Here is a 13,761-nt window from a genome sequence, read left to right on the forward strand (position 1 = left end):
TTCTAAGGATCCCTGTGAAAATCCATGTACACTGAAAACCTACTCAAACCTCTAAGCAGAAGTCATCATCCCCTTCTTTATTCTGTGACTGCAGGCACTCTTGGCACCTTGCTCTACGCAAGCTGCCTTAAAAGCACTCATTTGCATGTCTGTCCTCCCCACTATACTGAAAAGTATTTGAGGGAATTTTTATTATTTTGCTTCTCTGACTACGTAAGAATAACACGAATAGAACATTTTAAGAATGTATACATATTATTATTTTCTTACATGTGCTCGTAACTGATTCCTACATAATTAGCAAGGAAAAACTACAAAGGTTATAAAATACCAAACAATAAAGTAGCGGAAAATCCCTTAGTAAAACAAAAAATATTTTATGTACTCTATGCAACAGGAAACATGCTGGACTTTCTTCTCACAGAGAACCAACCATAAGGACACTCCAGTTTACATTTGCTGATTTTTAAGGATTCACACAGATTCAGCACAAGATATCATCCACACTTGAACGGATTATTCTGCTCCAAAGGTCATTATCTTAAATGAACCAGAAGGTAGCAGAATACAAAGAATGCTGGTCATCTACTTGGGAGGCTCAGGCAGGAGAATCTCTTGAATCTTAGAGGTGGAGGTTGCAGTGAGCAGAGATTGCACCACTGCACTCTAGCATAGGGGACAGCAAGAGACTGTCTCCAGGAAAAAAAAACCAAAAAACAAAAAACAAGAAGGAGGTCATGGTCAGGACTTAGAACTCCCAATCCTATGGAACAGGTAAAAATCTTCTAAGTCTTCTCTAGTTATTAGTATCAGTTTAAATGAGAAATTTGGGCCTCCAAATGAATAATGAGAATAATACCATTGTTACTGTTATGAGTATCTTAAGCAAAACAAGAGTAGGCCTGGCCTAGTTGGTTGAAAACAAATCTTGGTGAATCTAAACCTATGCTAGCAATTAGGAGGATGTCAAAAGCAGCAGAATATGTAATCTCTACTTTAAGAATCTTACAAAGTATCAGAAATAAAGAGAAAGCCATACAAGACAATACATAATCAAATGCAAAATTATAGAGATGAGCCTGTGTGTGACACAGGAGATTTAAAAGTCAAGCATACTGTAAACTGGGATAGTCAGTGAAGTGAAAATTGAACTTGATCTTGAATGATTGGTACAATCTGGATTAGGAATTGATGAGGCATGAGGGCATTACAGCAGGGAGATTACATGACTAACAAAGTGATAACACTACTAATGTTCATTGAGTACTTCCTAAATAGCAGGCAATTTACATACACTATCTCATATTATCTGCATAACAAATCGGCAGGTGCCCAATGTTACACAGCTATATATTTTTTTTTTTTTTTGAGACGGAGTCTTGCTCTGTTGCCAGGCTGGAGTGCAGTGGCGCAATCTCGGCTTACTACAATGTCCACCTCCCAGGTTCAAGTGATTCTCCTGCCTTAGCCTCCCGAGTAGCTGGGATGACAGGCATCCACCAACATGCCCGGCTAATTTTTGTATTTTTAGTAGAGACAGGGTTTCACCATGTTGGCCAGGATGGTCTTAATCTCTTGACCTAGTGATCCACCCACCTCGGCCTCCCAAAGTGCTGAGATTACAGGCGTGAGCCCCCTCACCCGGCCAGTTACACGCTATTAATAGAAGGACAAGAGATCAAATACGAGATGGGTACCACTTCACGGCCAGATTCTTTAAAAAAAAAAAAATTATCTAATTAATTTTTTTGAGGGAGGGTCTCACTTTGTCACCCAGGCTAGAGTGCAGTGGTGGGAACACAGTTAGTTCACTGCGGCTGCAACCTCCTGGGCTCAAACGATCCTCCTGCTTCAGCTCCCAAGAAGCTGGACAACAAGTGTGTGCAACCATGCCTGGCTAGTTTTTGTATTTTTTGTAGAGACGGGGTTTTGCCACATTGCCTAGGCTCATCTCAAATTCCTGAGCTCAGGCAATCCGCCTGCCTCCCTCCGCTTTCCAAAATGCTGGGATTACAGGCATGAGCCACTGCACTCGTTCCAGGTTCTTTATCAGTCATAAAATTCACAGAATGAGTATGGGAGATAATTAGGCAAATGAGCTTCTACAGAGAGCTGTAGGCATGAAATACTGCATAAAGAACTTCGCTAGGCTAGGAATGCATTTTGTCTGACAAGTATTAAGTCATAGTGAGTTCTTTAGCAGAGTAGTGACAAAATGATACTTTCAATAAATTAATTTCCCAGAAATAACACGTATATAAAAGTCAATATTAAAAGTATAATCTCATTTTTGTTTAAATGTATGTTTTGGAGGCTGGGCAAGGTGGCTCACCCCTGTAATGCCAGCATTTTGGGAGGCCAAGGTGGCAGACTGCTTCAGGTCAGCAGTTTGAGACCAACCTGGGCAACAGACCAAGACCCTGTCTCTTCGAAAGTTAAAAAAAATGAGCTGGGTGTGGTGGCGCATGACTGTAGTCCTAGCTATTTGTGAATTTGAGGCAGAAGGATGGCTTGAACCCAGGAGTTTGAGGCAGCAGTGAACCATAATCACAACTGCAGCCTAAGCAACAGAGTGTAACTCTGTCTTTTAAAGAAACACACACACACACGTTTTGAAGGACATACAAAAAAATGCCAGTAATGCTTATTTCAGTGATGATTATTTCTAAGTGATGTCTAATTTTTGTGGTTTATTGTTTATTTCTAGACAGCTTGCATTAGTCATTAAAGAAAAAAACAAAAATATAATGTTACTTTACAAAAATAGAAAAATAATTTTTTTTTTTGACACAGAGTGTCACTGTTGCCCTGGCTGGAGTACAATGGCACTATCTCAGCTCACTGCAACCTGTGCCTCCCAGGTTCAAGTGATTCTCCTGCCTCAGCCTCCTGAGTAGTTGGGACTACAGGCGTGTGCCACCATACCTCGCTAGTTTTTGTATTTGTAGTAGAGATGGGGTTTCACCATGTTGGCCAAGCTGGTCTCGAACTCCTGACCTCAGGTGATCCGCCTGCCTTGGCCTCCTAAAGTGCTGGAACTACAGATATGTAAGTACTGGGATTATAGTCACTGTGCCTGGCCAGAAAAATAATTTTTAAAAGCATGTAATAGGGTGAAAGAGTGAAACTGTAGCCAAAAAGACTACTATGATGCTACTGCCGGCGTAGGAACAATGTGCTGACTGATGACAACTGATAACTAAAACGGAGGCATAGAAACACAAAATATTAATAAGCAACTGTCATTAAACAAATCCAGTAATGTCTAAAATACATAAATTAAACCATATTGTAAGTCCCAGAATAGATCAACATTCACATTACAATATCCCTTTAAACGCCTAACTCAGGAACATACTTACTATTGACTTTGTTTACATTGCCTTGAATTTCAGCTTGTGTGAGCAGCTCCTCATAAACATCTCTTTCTCTCTCTGAGTTTTCTGTCTGAGGATGAGTAAAAAGTATAATTAAGATAGCTTAAGTTGTCTAAGAAGACCACATAAATACACTTGTGCTCCTCCTGCTCCCTAACCCTACCAAGACTATGGTGTAGCTTAAGATCCTTTACAAAAAACAAAGCACGCACAGTAGCCCACGCCTGTAATCCCAGTGCTTTGGAAGGCCAAGGTGGGAAGATGGCTTAAGGTCAAGAATTTTAGATCAGCCTGGGCAATATAGGGAGACCCTATCTCTAAAAAAAATTTTTTTTAATTAGCCCAGTGTGGTGGCACATGCCTGTAGTGCCAGCTACTCAGGAGGCTGTGCCAGGAAGATTGCTTTGCCCAGAGGTTCGAGGATGCAGTGAGTTATGACTGCACCACTGCACTCCAGCCTGGGCGACAGAGCGAGACTCTGTCTTTTTTTTTTTTTTTTTTTTTTGAGACAGAGTCTCGCTCTGTCGCCCAGGCTGGAGTGCAATGGTGCAATTTTGGCTTACTACAACCTCCATCTCCTGGGTTCATGCATTTCTCTTGCCTCAGTCTCCTGAGTAGCTGGGACTATACGCGTGCACCACCAGGCCCAGCTAATTTTTTTCGTATTTTTAGTACAGACAGGGTTTTACCATATTGGCGAGGCTGGTCTCGAACTCCTAACCTCAAGCGATCTGCTCACCTTGGCCTCCCTAAGTGCTGGGATTAGAGGCAGCACATCCTTGCCTCAGAACTGAGCAAAATGGGCACATACAGATTCACAATCTTGGAGTCTCACTGGTGATGCAGGCAGGGGCATGGCAACAGCTACTTGCCTGCAGGCCAGTTTGGCACCTAACTGGGAAACTGAAATCCCTGTTCTATCAGAGAAAGACAAAAAATGTTCTGAGAGCAGGGTTGTCTTTGTTTTGTCATCAACCACTAATTTTAACAAGGGGTAAATGAATTTGTGTGAACTATTTATTTATTTATGAGAGAGTCTTGCTCTGTTGCCTGGCTGGTGCAATCTTGGCTGACTGCAGCCTCCGCCTCCTGGGTTCAAGCGATTCTCCTGCCTCAGCCTCCCCGGTAGCTGGGATTCCAGATGCTCACCACAATGCCTGAAGCCTAATTTTTGGACTTTTACTACAGACGGGATTTTACCATGTTGGCCAGACTGGTCTCAAACCCCTGACCTCAGGTGATCCGCCTGCCTCGGTATCCCAATGGACTGGGATTATAGGCATGAGCCACCACGTCCAGCCTGCATGAAGTCTTAAATGAGATTATTAGATTCATTTTTTTCAAGTAAGAATCACTTAACAAACTTCCACATATCCATAACAATTGTACACAAACATTTTACCCCAGAGAATCTGGGAAAGAGGAAAGACTATGTTAATATTTAGAAATAGTCTTTCCAGAGGACGCTATTAATTTTAATGGCTATACTCTAGAATTTGATTTACATAAAATTCAAGAAGTAGAGGTCAAATAGAATCTCATACCAAAAGATTACATACTGCATCATTCCATTTGTATAACATTCTTGAAAAGGTAAATGGCAGCAATAGAAAACAGACTGGTAGTTGCCTGGGCTCAGGGGTGTGGGTGACTGACTGCAAAAGTGCACGAAGGAACTTTTTGGGGTGATGGTTAAATGATCACATATATTAGTCAAAACTCAAACTGTACACTTAAAATTTGATGAATTTTGTTGTATATAAATCATATCTCAATAAAATTGATGTTTACAATGGAGCCATTTCAAATGATGGAATAATATAAATTAATTAGAATAGATGTTACATTTTTACCCTGTTTTTAGCATTTGTCATTTTGTCCTGCTTAGCCTGGTAAAGTACATCCTGGTAGGTGGATGCCAAGGGCTCATCAAGATTTACAAGCATGGCATTGGGATTTTTCAAAGCTGCAAACGTGTCGGCTGGCATTCTACGGTCAATAGCTTCATTAATAGCAATAACAGCAGCATGTACTAAAAAAAAAAACAACAAAAACACTAAGATTATACAGAGTAAAGGCTGTATATCACAATATAAAGCAACATTGCACCCCCCTATTACAGAGGCTCCTTTTCACAGAGAAATAATGACTGGGGTTCGAAGACTGGCTTCCTGGGTACTATGAACCTAGCCTCTTCCTTATGGTACACAAAGCCACAGCTCCATCTGTGATCCATGTTTGGGATGCTGAATTTGGAATTTCACAGATAAATATTCATAAGAGAGTCTTGCAAGGAGCACTTGCCATGGAGTTATTTGCCTTCATTACCAAATAAACACCATAAAACAGTAAGAAACTCAATGAGCCATGGAAATGGAGGACTTCCTTTTTAAATGCTTTCATTTTCATCAGAATTAATCATGTATTTCCAAATAACAATAGCATGGAAGACTCTGTGTTTACAACTACATCTACGGACTTAAACTTGCTAGCAAGAATAATAATATCCTAGATCATCACTATAGAATTAAGCATTGGAAATGGTAGTAACAATCCCAGTTGAACCCATGAGATTTCTCTCTTCTTACATGCGGCTTCGTCCACTGAGAGTTCATTAGCCAGGATGCCCCCAATCTTGCTAAAGGCAGGCATCTGGATACCATACTTCTCCAACTCAGTCTTCATGTTGTTGATTTCTTCTTCTACAGGAGGGAATTAATACCCAATCAATGAAGTTAAGCACCTTTCCAGAACCAGGAGAAGGAAACATATTCCTCAACTATGAAATGGGATCAAATGGCATTTACCTTTTAGGGTTTTATAAGGATATAAAGATATAATGTATGGAAAGCACTTGACACAGTAACTGGTATATAAAATTCAGTCCAACATTATTATTATCGAGGGCATCAAAAATAGCTATAAAATGTGAAGGCCCTACAGGAAATAGTTTTTCAAAATGGCTACTTATGGCATTTCCTACAATGAACTTATGAGTGGAACAGCTTTACTGTGAGCTCAAAAGTAAGTGAATCACAAACTAAGTAATCTCGGTCTTTACAATCCAAATCATTAGCTGCTATTCAACAACTTCATTTCTAAGGCAGAAAGCCAAATGATAAAGAAAACATGTAAGGTTTGGTCTTTGCCCCAGGTATAGCAAATAACTTCCCCGGAAGGAAAAATATCATGGACAAAAATTTTCTTACCAATTTTTAAACTTCCAGGCCTATAAAATTATCACCACTTTGAAAGACTTGAATCTAACTTACCCTTAAACAATATTACCACTGCGGTTTTCTCCCCAACCCCTCATCTCTTCAAGCATCTGGCTATAGCAAATACTTATAGAAACACCAACCAAAATAAGCTTAAAATTTAAAATGACTAAATATCCATCTTTGTGTCATCTCATTCCCCACTCTCCCTCTTGCTTTGCTCACAATACATGCTTGCTGGAAGGGGAAGGGAAAGATAGTTATAAAGCTTTTTTCAACATACCTGAACTTTTAATGTTATTTGTTAATATTATTATATGTTTTACATACGTTAATGGTATCCCCGATTTAAATATAAGAAAACTGAGACTCATTAATCATGTTCACATTGTGAGAGAACAGAGCTTGAAATTCCAAGTTTAGTCTTCTTTGCCCCACATTAGGGAAGCAAGTTATTGATATTTCTTTCACCTTCATTGCCAGAGTATTTTTAAAGCCCTAGGTCTTTAAAATTGGTACTGCTGGCTCCCAGGCTATTTCCACATAATTCAAGAATTTACGGCCAAGTCTGTAACTCCTTACCTGTGAAGTCAACCTTTCCATATAGGTCTTGAATTTGAGGCGCCAGGCCTAGCTTGAACAGGTACAAACTAGAAGGTACAATATGCAAAAGGTTAGGCCTCCCAGTTGTACCTAGCTGCCACCCTTAAAAGGGGAAAATCAGCATGAAAAATAGAAGCGTTCTGAACACTGAGACTCCCAGTACCTTCAATAGCCTCCTTTGTAGTTACAATAATACTAAAATACTCAGAGCCTTTTTTTTTTAGTTTTAGATGACAACATTGTCCTAAAAAGTTACATAACACAATGGAAAGAACACTGGATTGGGAGAAATCAGCAGGCATAAATTCAAGTTTCAGTTCTGGCACAAATTCAGTGCATAATTAGATGTTAACAGCTGGGCACCTAGCTCACACCTGTAATCCCAGCACTTTGGGAGGCTGAGGTGGGCAGTTCACCTGAGGTCAGGAGTTTGAGACCAGCCTGGCCAACAGGGCAAAACCCTGTCTCTACTAAAAATGCAAAAATTAGCCAGGCATGGTGGCATGTGCCTATAATCCCAGCTACTTGGGAGGCTGAGGCAGAAGAATCACTTGAACTGAGGAGGCGGAGGCTGCAATGCGCTGAGGTTGCACCACTGCACTCCAGCCTGGGTGATACAGCAAGACTTCAACTCAAAAACAAATAAACAAAAGATGTTAACATTAATGTTAACATAATTAATAGTGAAGTCTCTTTGTTTGCTTCAATAGGTTTTAAATTAAAAGACATTTTAGAAAAGATTCATGAAAATGATGCAGATGGCAATCTTACTTAAACTGAATTCATATTACTGATGGAAAAGTTTAATCCAGGTAATTTAAGTTTTTGATAAAGAATGTTTTATATATTTTTACTTTTTTAAGTACCAGGTTGGTAAAAAATATTTTTACTTTTTAAATTAAAAAAAAAAAAAATCAACTAGACTCTAAGCTCCATGAAAGCAGTCTCAGTACAGGGCTCATTCACTAATGTCTACCCAGAGCCTAGCATATATTAACAAACATTAATCAATATTTCAAAGATGGATAGATGGACAAATTAATGTCCATGAGCCTGTGTTAAGTGGATTCTAAAGCCCTAGCAGATCAGAACCAATAATTTAGAAGAAATCAGAAGGGCACTTTACAGATACTGACTCAAGCAAGACAATGACAGTTTTAAAGTAAATGGGGAAGTAATGTATAAAAAACAAACCACAGAAATTTACAGTGGTATACCGATATTGTAAATAATCTATACACCTCAATATAATCTAAATACCAACATGTATCATGTACACTGCAATCACAGAACTGTTTAGAATTTAAATTGTATACAATAAACCCAAATGTAGAATAGAAAAACGAAAAAACACATATTCCCAAAACAAACTAGCATTTATACATCCATAGCAGCTAATCATCTTCTTACAGAAGTGTAAGCATAAATTACACGCACATGATTAAACGCTTTTCTTTCAGGTAAAACACTCAAGATAGATATATAAAGCTTCTTTCTCAGAAGATTTTAAATGTATTCAAAAAATTCACCAGACTGGGTACAGTGGCTCATGCCTGTAATTCCAGTACTTTGAGAAGGAGAGACAGGAGGATCACTTCAGGTCAGGAATTTAAAACCAGCTTGAACAACATAGCAAGACCTTGTCTGTACAGAAAAACTTTTTTTAATTAGCCAGATATGGTGGTACATCATGCCTGTAGTCTTAGCTATTTGCGAGGCTAAGGCAGGGGGATAGCTTGAGCCTAGGAGGTTGAGGTTACACTGAGCCAAGATCGCACTTCTGTGCTCCAGTCTAGGCAAAAGAGGGAGAATCTGCCTCTTTAAAAAAAAATTCCAAAGCAAAATAACTAATAACTTTCTACACTTGCAATATGTTCTCTTATATGTTTTTCCCACTAATACACCACACCTGCATTTTTAATTGTGAGAATATTTTTCTCCAAGAATTTCCTCCTCATTTATTCCTACTTGGAAATAGGGAACAAGAAATTTTAAGCAAGTTCAAGAATGTTACTGATATGGTTTGGGTCTGTGTCCCTATCCCAATCTCATGTCAAACTGTAATCCCCAGTGTTGAAGTGAGGTCTGGTAAGAGATGACTGGATCATGGGGGCGGATTTCCCCTTTAGTGCTGTTCTCATAACAGTGAGTTATCGCTAGGTCTGGTTGTTTAGAAGTATGTAGATCCTCCCCACCTCTCTCTCCCTTTTACTCCTGCCATATGAGATGTGACTGCTTCTTCTTTGCCTTCTGCCATGATTGTAAGTTTCCTAAGGTCTCCCCAGCCATGCTTCCTGTACAGGCTGTGGAACCTTGAGCCAATTAAACCTCTTTTCTTTATGAATTACCTAGTCTCAGCTATTTATAGCAGTACAAGAACAGACTAATACAGTTGCGTTCACAGTACCAAGAACACTGAATTAGTTTTTAATGTCTTTCAATGGTAAATTAAAAGTGCTACAACCATATCACTGGCTGATATAAAAAGTAAACATGAGCACCACCTTTAACTCTCTTTAACTATTACAAGTATTTTATGGAGATACTGGAGTTAAGAATGAATTAAAAAATGGCCAGTTAAATCCTCTTATCCACAATCAAAAGTACTTAGCTTCACACTCAAACTGATAAACCCTAATCGTAAACAGCACTTTCCAATCTTTGCTCCTGCTCTCCCATGCCTACTTCTACAAATACACCATTAGGTACCTATAATGGGTCAGCCTCTAAGTGAACTTAGATTTCTTTTTTTTATTTCCTACTTAAGGTGTACTTTGTAGCAATGGGTAGAAGGAAGCTGTGTAACCTATCTGGATTCTAATTATCTTTTCTGTGAATGGTAATCTAGAAGGCACTATGCCAATCTCAAAGATTATTAATAAAGACCCTGAAACACAGCAGGTGATTAGGAAACAGAATCTATTACCAGTCCATACTCCCTTATCCAAATTCTCAGAGTCAGATATGTTTGAATGTTGAATTTCTCAGATATTAGAAAGTGTATTTTGATTTACAGTGTACACGGTATTATAAAGTATCCCGAGCAAACCCTGGGGCAGCATCCTCAACGCAATACGTTACTTTCTGCAGAGAAACACACAAACATAATCATACTAAGGAGACAAATGAGCCTACATCAAACTTAAAATCAATTTTCAGAGAGTTTAGGGTTTTAATTTAGGATAAAAGATTATGGACCTGTTTAACCACAAAATCAGTTTTCAGAATAACAAAACAGGAAACAGAAAGAAAGTATACAAATATTTTGAGAATAATGGAAAACTGGGGTCTTATCTGAGTGGAATGTAATGTTATCTACAAAGGTAATTCAGTATGACTAAAGTACAGTGACTATATCTGGAATAATGCCAAGCTAGACTTTGGTGGGAAAAAAAAGGCAAGCAGGGAGGAGATAGGTAATGCTTTTCTGTCACTGTTGATCCAAAGGGAGATGGAGCCTTATCCAATACAGTGAGGTAAGGAACCTACTTTGAACATAGTTGTGTTTTGGCGTAAAAGAAGAGACTCTCAGCAATTATAAATACTTCCTACATATTACCAAATATTACCAATCTACCCTTCAGGAAAAAAAACATAAAAAAGAAACCATAAATCATGAATCACACTGCTTCCTATATACATTCTAAGCACAGGCTGCATATTCAACAGAAATGCAAAACAATAGTAGACTTCCTCTCTTTCTCATTCTGACTCTACCATTAGGAAGACAGTTAATTCCTTAGCCTCTACTTCAGAGAATTTGAGGGCCTGGGACCCAAGTTACACTACAGAGAGTAGTGGCTACACAACTAGCAGAGAGGAATTCTGCCTGCACATTCAGATATCCATGGTAGGTCCAGCCTTCACAAGATTATCAACATAGACAAATCTCCAAACACAATACTCAGAATTAATCTGATCTGGACTCAGACATACATATTTGTTTTTTAGAGACAGAGTTTTGCTCTGTCGCCCAGGCTGGAGTACAATGGCACAATCATAGCTCACTGCAGCCTCAAACTCCTGGACTTAAGTAATGCTCCCACTTCAGCCTCCAGAGTAGCTAGGACTACAGGTGTGTGCCACCATGCCCAGCTAATTTTTTATTTCTTGTAGAAATGGGGTCTCGCTATGTTGCCCAAGATGGTCTCGAACTCCTGGCTTCAAGCAATCCTCCCACCTTGGTCTCCCAAAAGCATTGGGATTACAGGTGTGAGTCACTGTAACCCAGCCTCAGAGACATATTTGCTACGTTCTCAACATGAGAAATTGCTACATTCTCAACATGAGATCCACTAGTTCTTAGCTATATTCATTCTTTTGTATGTTTCACACTGATTCCAGTGATACTATGGATCTAGCACGTTTGTTTGATCAAGAAACTGGAGATAATAGTCTTCTCATAGATCAATATTATATGCCTACTCCAATGTAATTAACATCTAGTAAGCACATACACAAGATGCCATATAAGAAGTGCAGCCCAAGCCAAAATCTCACTCATGTCCCACCTGCTCTGCCATCTTCTCCTTTAGTCCTACAGCCATCAAATGCATTTGCTAAAATACTACACTACTGTACCACAAGTTGAATATACCAAATCTGAAAACTCAAAATCCAAAATCTAAAAATTTTTGAGCACCAACATGACCCTCAAAGGAAATGCTAATTGGAGCATTTTGCATTTCAGATATGGCATGCTCAACTGGTAAGTATAATGCAAATACTTCAACATCTGAAACACTTCTGGTCCTGGGCAGTTCACATACGGAATTCTCAACCTGTATAAGCATCTACTCCTATCCCATCCCACCTTCCTTCCAGACTTGTATCTTTTCCTTCCAATTTAATTTAGGATTCTGGGGACCTGAACTTAAGTCACATTCCAAATTTACCATGACATTGTGGGAAAAAAATGTATTTTGTTTCATTTCCTACTATCATGTTTGTGTTGGTATAAAAATTATTGAATGAATGAACAAATGGCTTAACAATGGCAAGGACCTAGGTAACTAAATAAGAGACTGTACCCTAAGTGAATGCATAGTTCACAGAAACACTAGGTCAATTATGAAAGATCATACCATGTTTTTAGAACAAAATTATCTGCTATTAAATAAATAAATCCCTTCTCCATACTCCCTAGAAAAACACAGCTGTTTCTCACCATTTTGTTAGGATAATAGTATTTTATCCTATTTGAAACTTTGAAGCTAAAGAAAAAACTTCTTCATTCTTACCTCAAGGATAAAAAGCTACACATTTAATTCAGATGTTATTCATAATTTCCTGATTTTGCCAAGAAAATTTGATTACCTGAGTGCATGGATACAGTAGATACATCTTGGCATGTTCTTTCGATCATAGATATCTGTAGTTTCTGGGTAAAAAATCTAGGGAGAAATAAAAGAAATAGAGTAAGGTATCCATACGCTTTGTTCATTTGACCTTCACTTATCATCAATAATACAAATCAAACTATGGGCAGTTAGAGAACATCATTGGCATTCAGCAAATGACTTCAGTAGGGTGAACAGACATTTCCTCATAAGACTGCAAGGAATAAAATGCTATAACACAGAATAAAAAGTACTACTTGGAAAACCTCTATTTGGTCAACCCACTGAATTTCATTAGGTGTGAGAAGGTGACTTACTTATTTCAGACCCAGATACAGCCATATAAAGACAAGTTCCAGTCCAGCTGATATCACTAGACTGATCTGGGTATGAGGCTTTCAGAACCACAATGTTCCTAGTTACTATCTACCATGCCTAGATGGAGAAACAACTCAACAACGAACATTCACTAAGTGCTTTAGTTTGTGCAACCTGCTCTTTTAGAGACTGAAAAAAACCATAAAATATTAAAATGTGTTATAATGCTTGGGAGAAATGGGAAGCTACCCAGATGGAGTAGCTAGAATAGAGCATATATAAGGGAATTTGGAAGACAAGTACTTTTCCATAGCAGCACGTACCAAAATCAATCATTTGTGTTTATCTGTTTGGCTTCTCCAACAGACTATAAGCCACATGAAGGCAGGGCTAGATCTATGTTATTAACTGCCATATCTTCGATACAAAGCCCAGAGCCAGGGTCATGGAAGCTCTATATGTGATGAGTTAATGAATGAGGCAGGATAGGAACAGAGTAGATTTAGACTGGGAATAGCTCTGAAAGACTTTTCTCACAATCATATGGCACCAGACAATTCGATCTGTAATTTTGGGAAATAAGGGGCAACAGTGGTTTGGAGAAGCAAAAAACCAAATAACGAGGTGAGAAGAATCTAGATAAGCAATAAAGACCTATACTAAGATTGTGAAATAATAAACTAAAGAAATGAGTGAATCATGATAGAGAGCAAAAGAAGGTCTTCCAAACAAGAGAAATAGCCAGAATAAATAAAGCAGAAATAATCATGAAGACTTTGTGAGACAGTAAGGTAATATACCCTACTGTTTTTTTTTTAATCTACAGAATACATTCTAGAAAGTAATAGAAAAATAAAGTTGGATAGGTAGGATAAAATCATATTATTATGAACACCGTGAAAGTCA

At 38.5% G+C, this 13,761-nt stretch overlaps 1 protein-coding gene across 2 annotated transcripts in view; it reads right to left on the reverse strand.

The window, feature by feature from the left end:
- The window catches only part of IQGAP1 (IQ motif containing GTPase activating protein 1), a 118,178-nt gene that overhangs the window by 60,196 nt on the left and 44,221 nt on the right, over positions 1-13,761 (reverse strand). For both annotated transcript variants that reach the window (XM_008998400.5, XM_008998398.5), the window contains exons 5-9: positions 12,515-12,591; positions 7,178-7,245; positions 5,966-6,079; positions 5,231-5,409; positions 3,363-3,447 (exon numbers count right to left, since the gene is read on the reverse strand). In XM_008998400.5, coding sequence (XP_008996648.3) covers positions 3,363-3,447; positions 5,231-5,409; positions 5,966-6,079; positions 7,178-7,245; positions 12,515-12,591 — 523 coding nt within the window. The remainder of the gene's footprint in view (positions 1-3,362; positions 3,448-5,230; positions 5,410-5,965; positions 6,080-7,177; positions 7,246-12,514; positions 12,592-13,761) is intronic.

The sequence above is a fragment of the Callithrix jacchus genome, chromosome 6 (assembly GCF_049354715.1).
Source record: "Callithrix jacchus isolate 240 chromosome 6, calJac240_pri, whole genome shotgun sequence".
Classification (NCBI taxonomy): domain Eukaryota; kingdom Metazoa; phylum Chordata; class Mammalia; order Primates; family Cebidae; genus Callithrix; species Callithrix jacchus.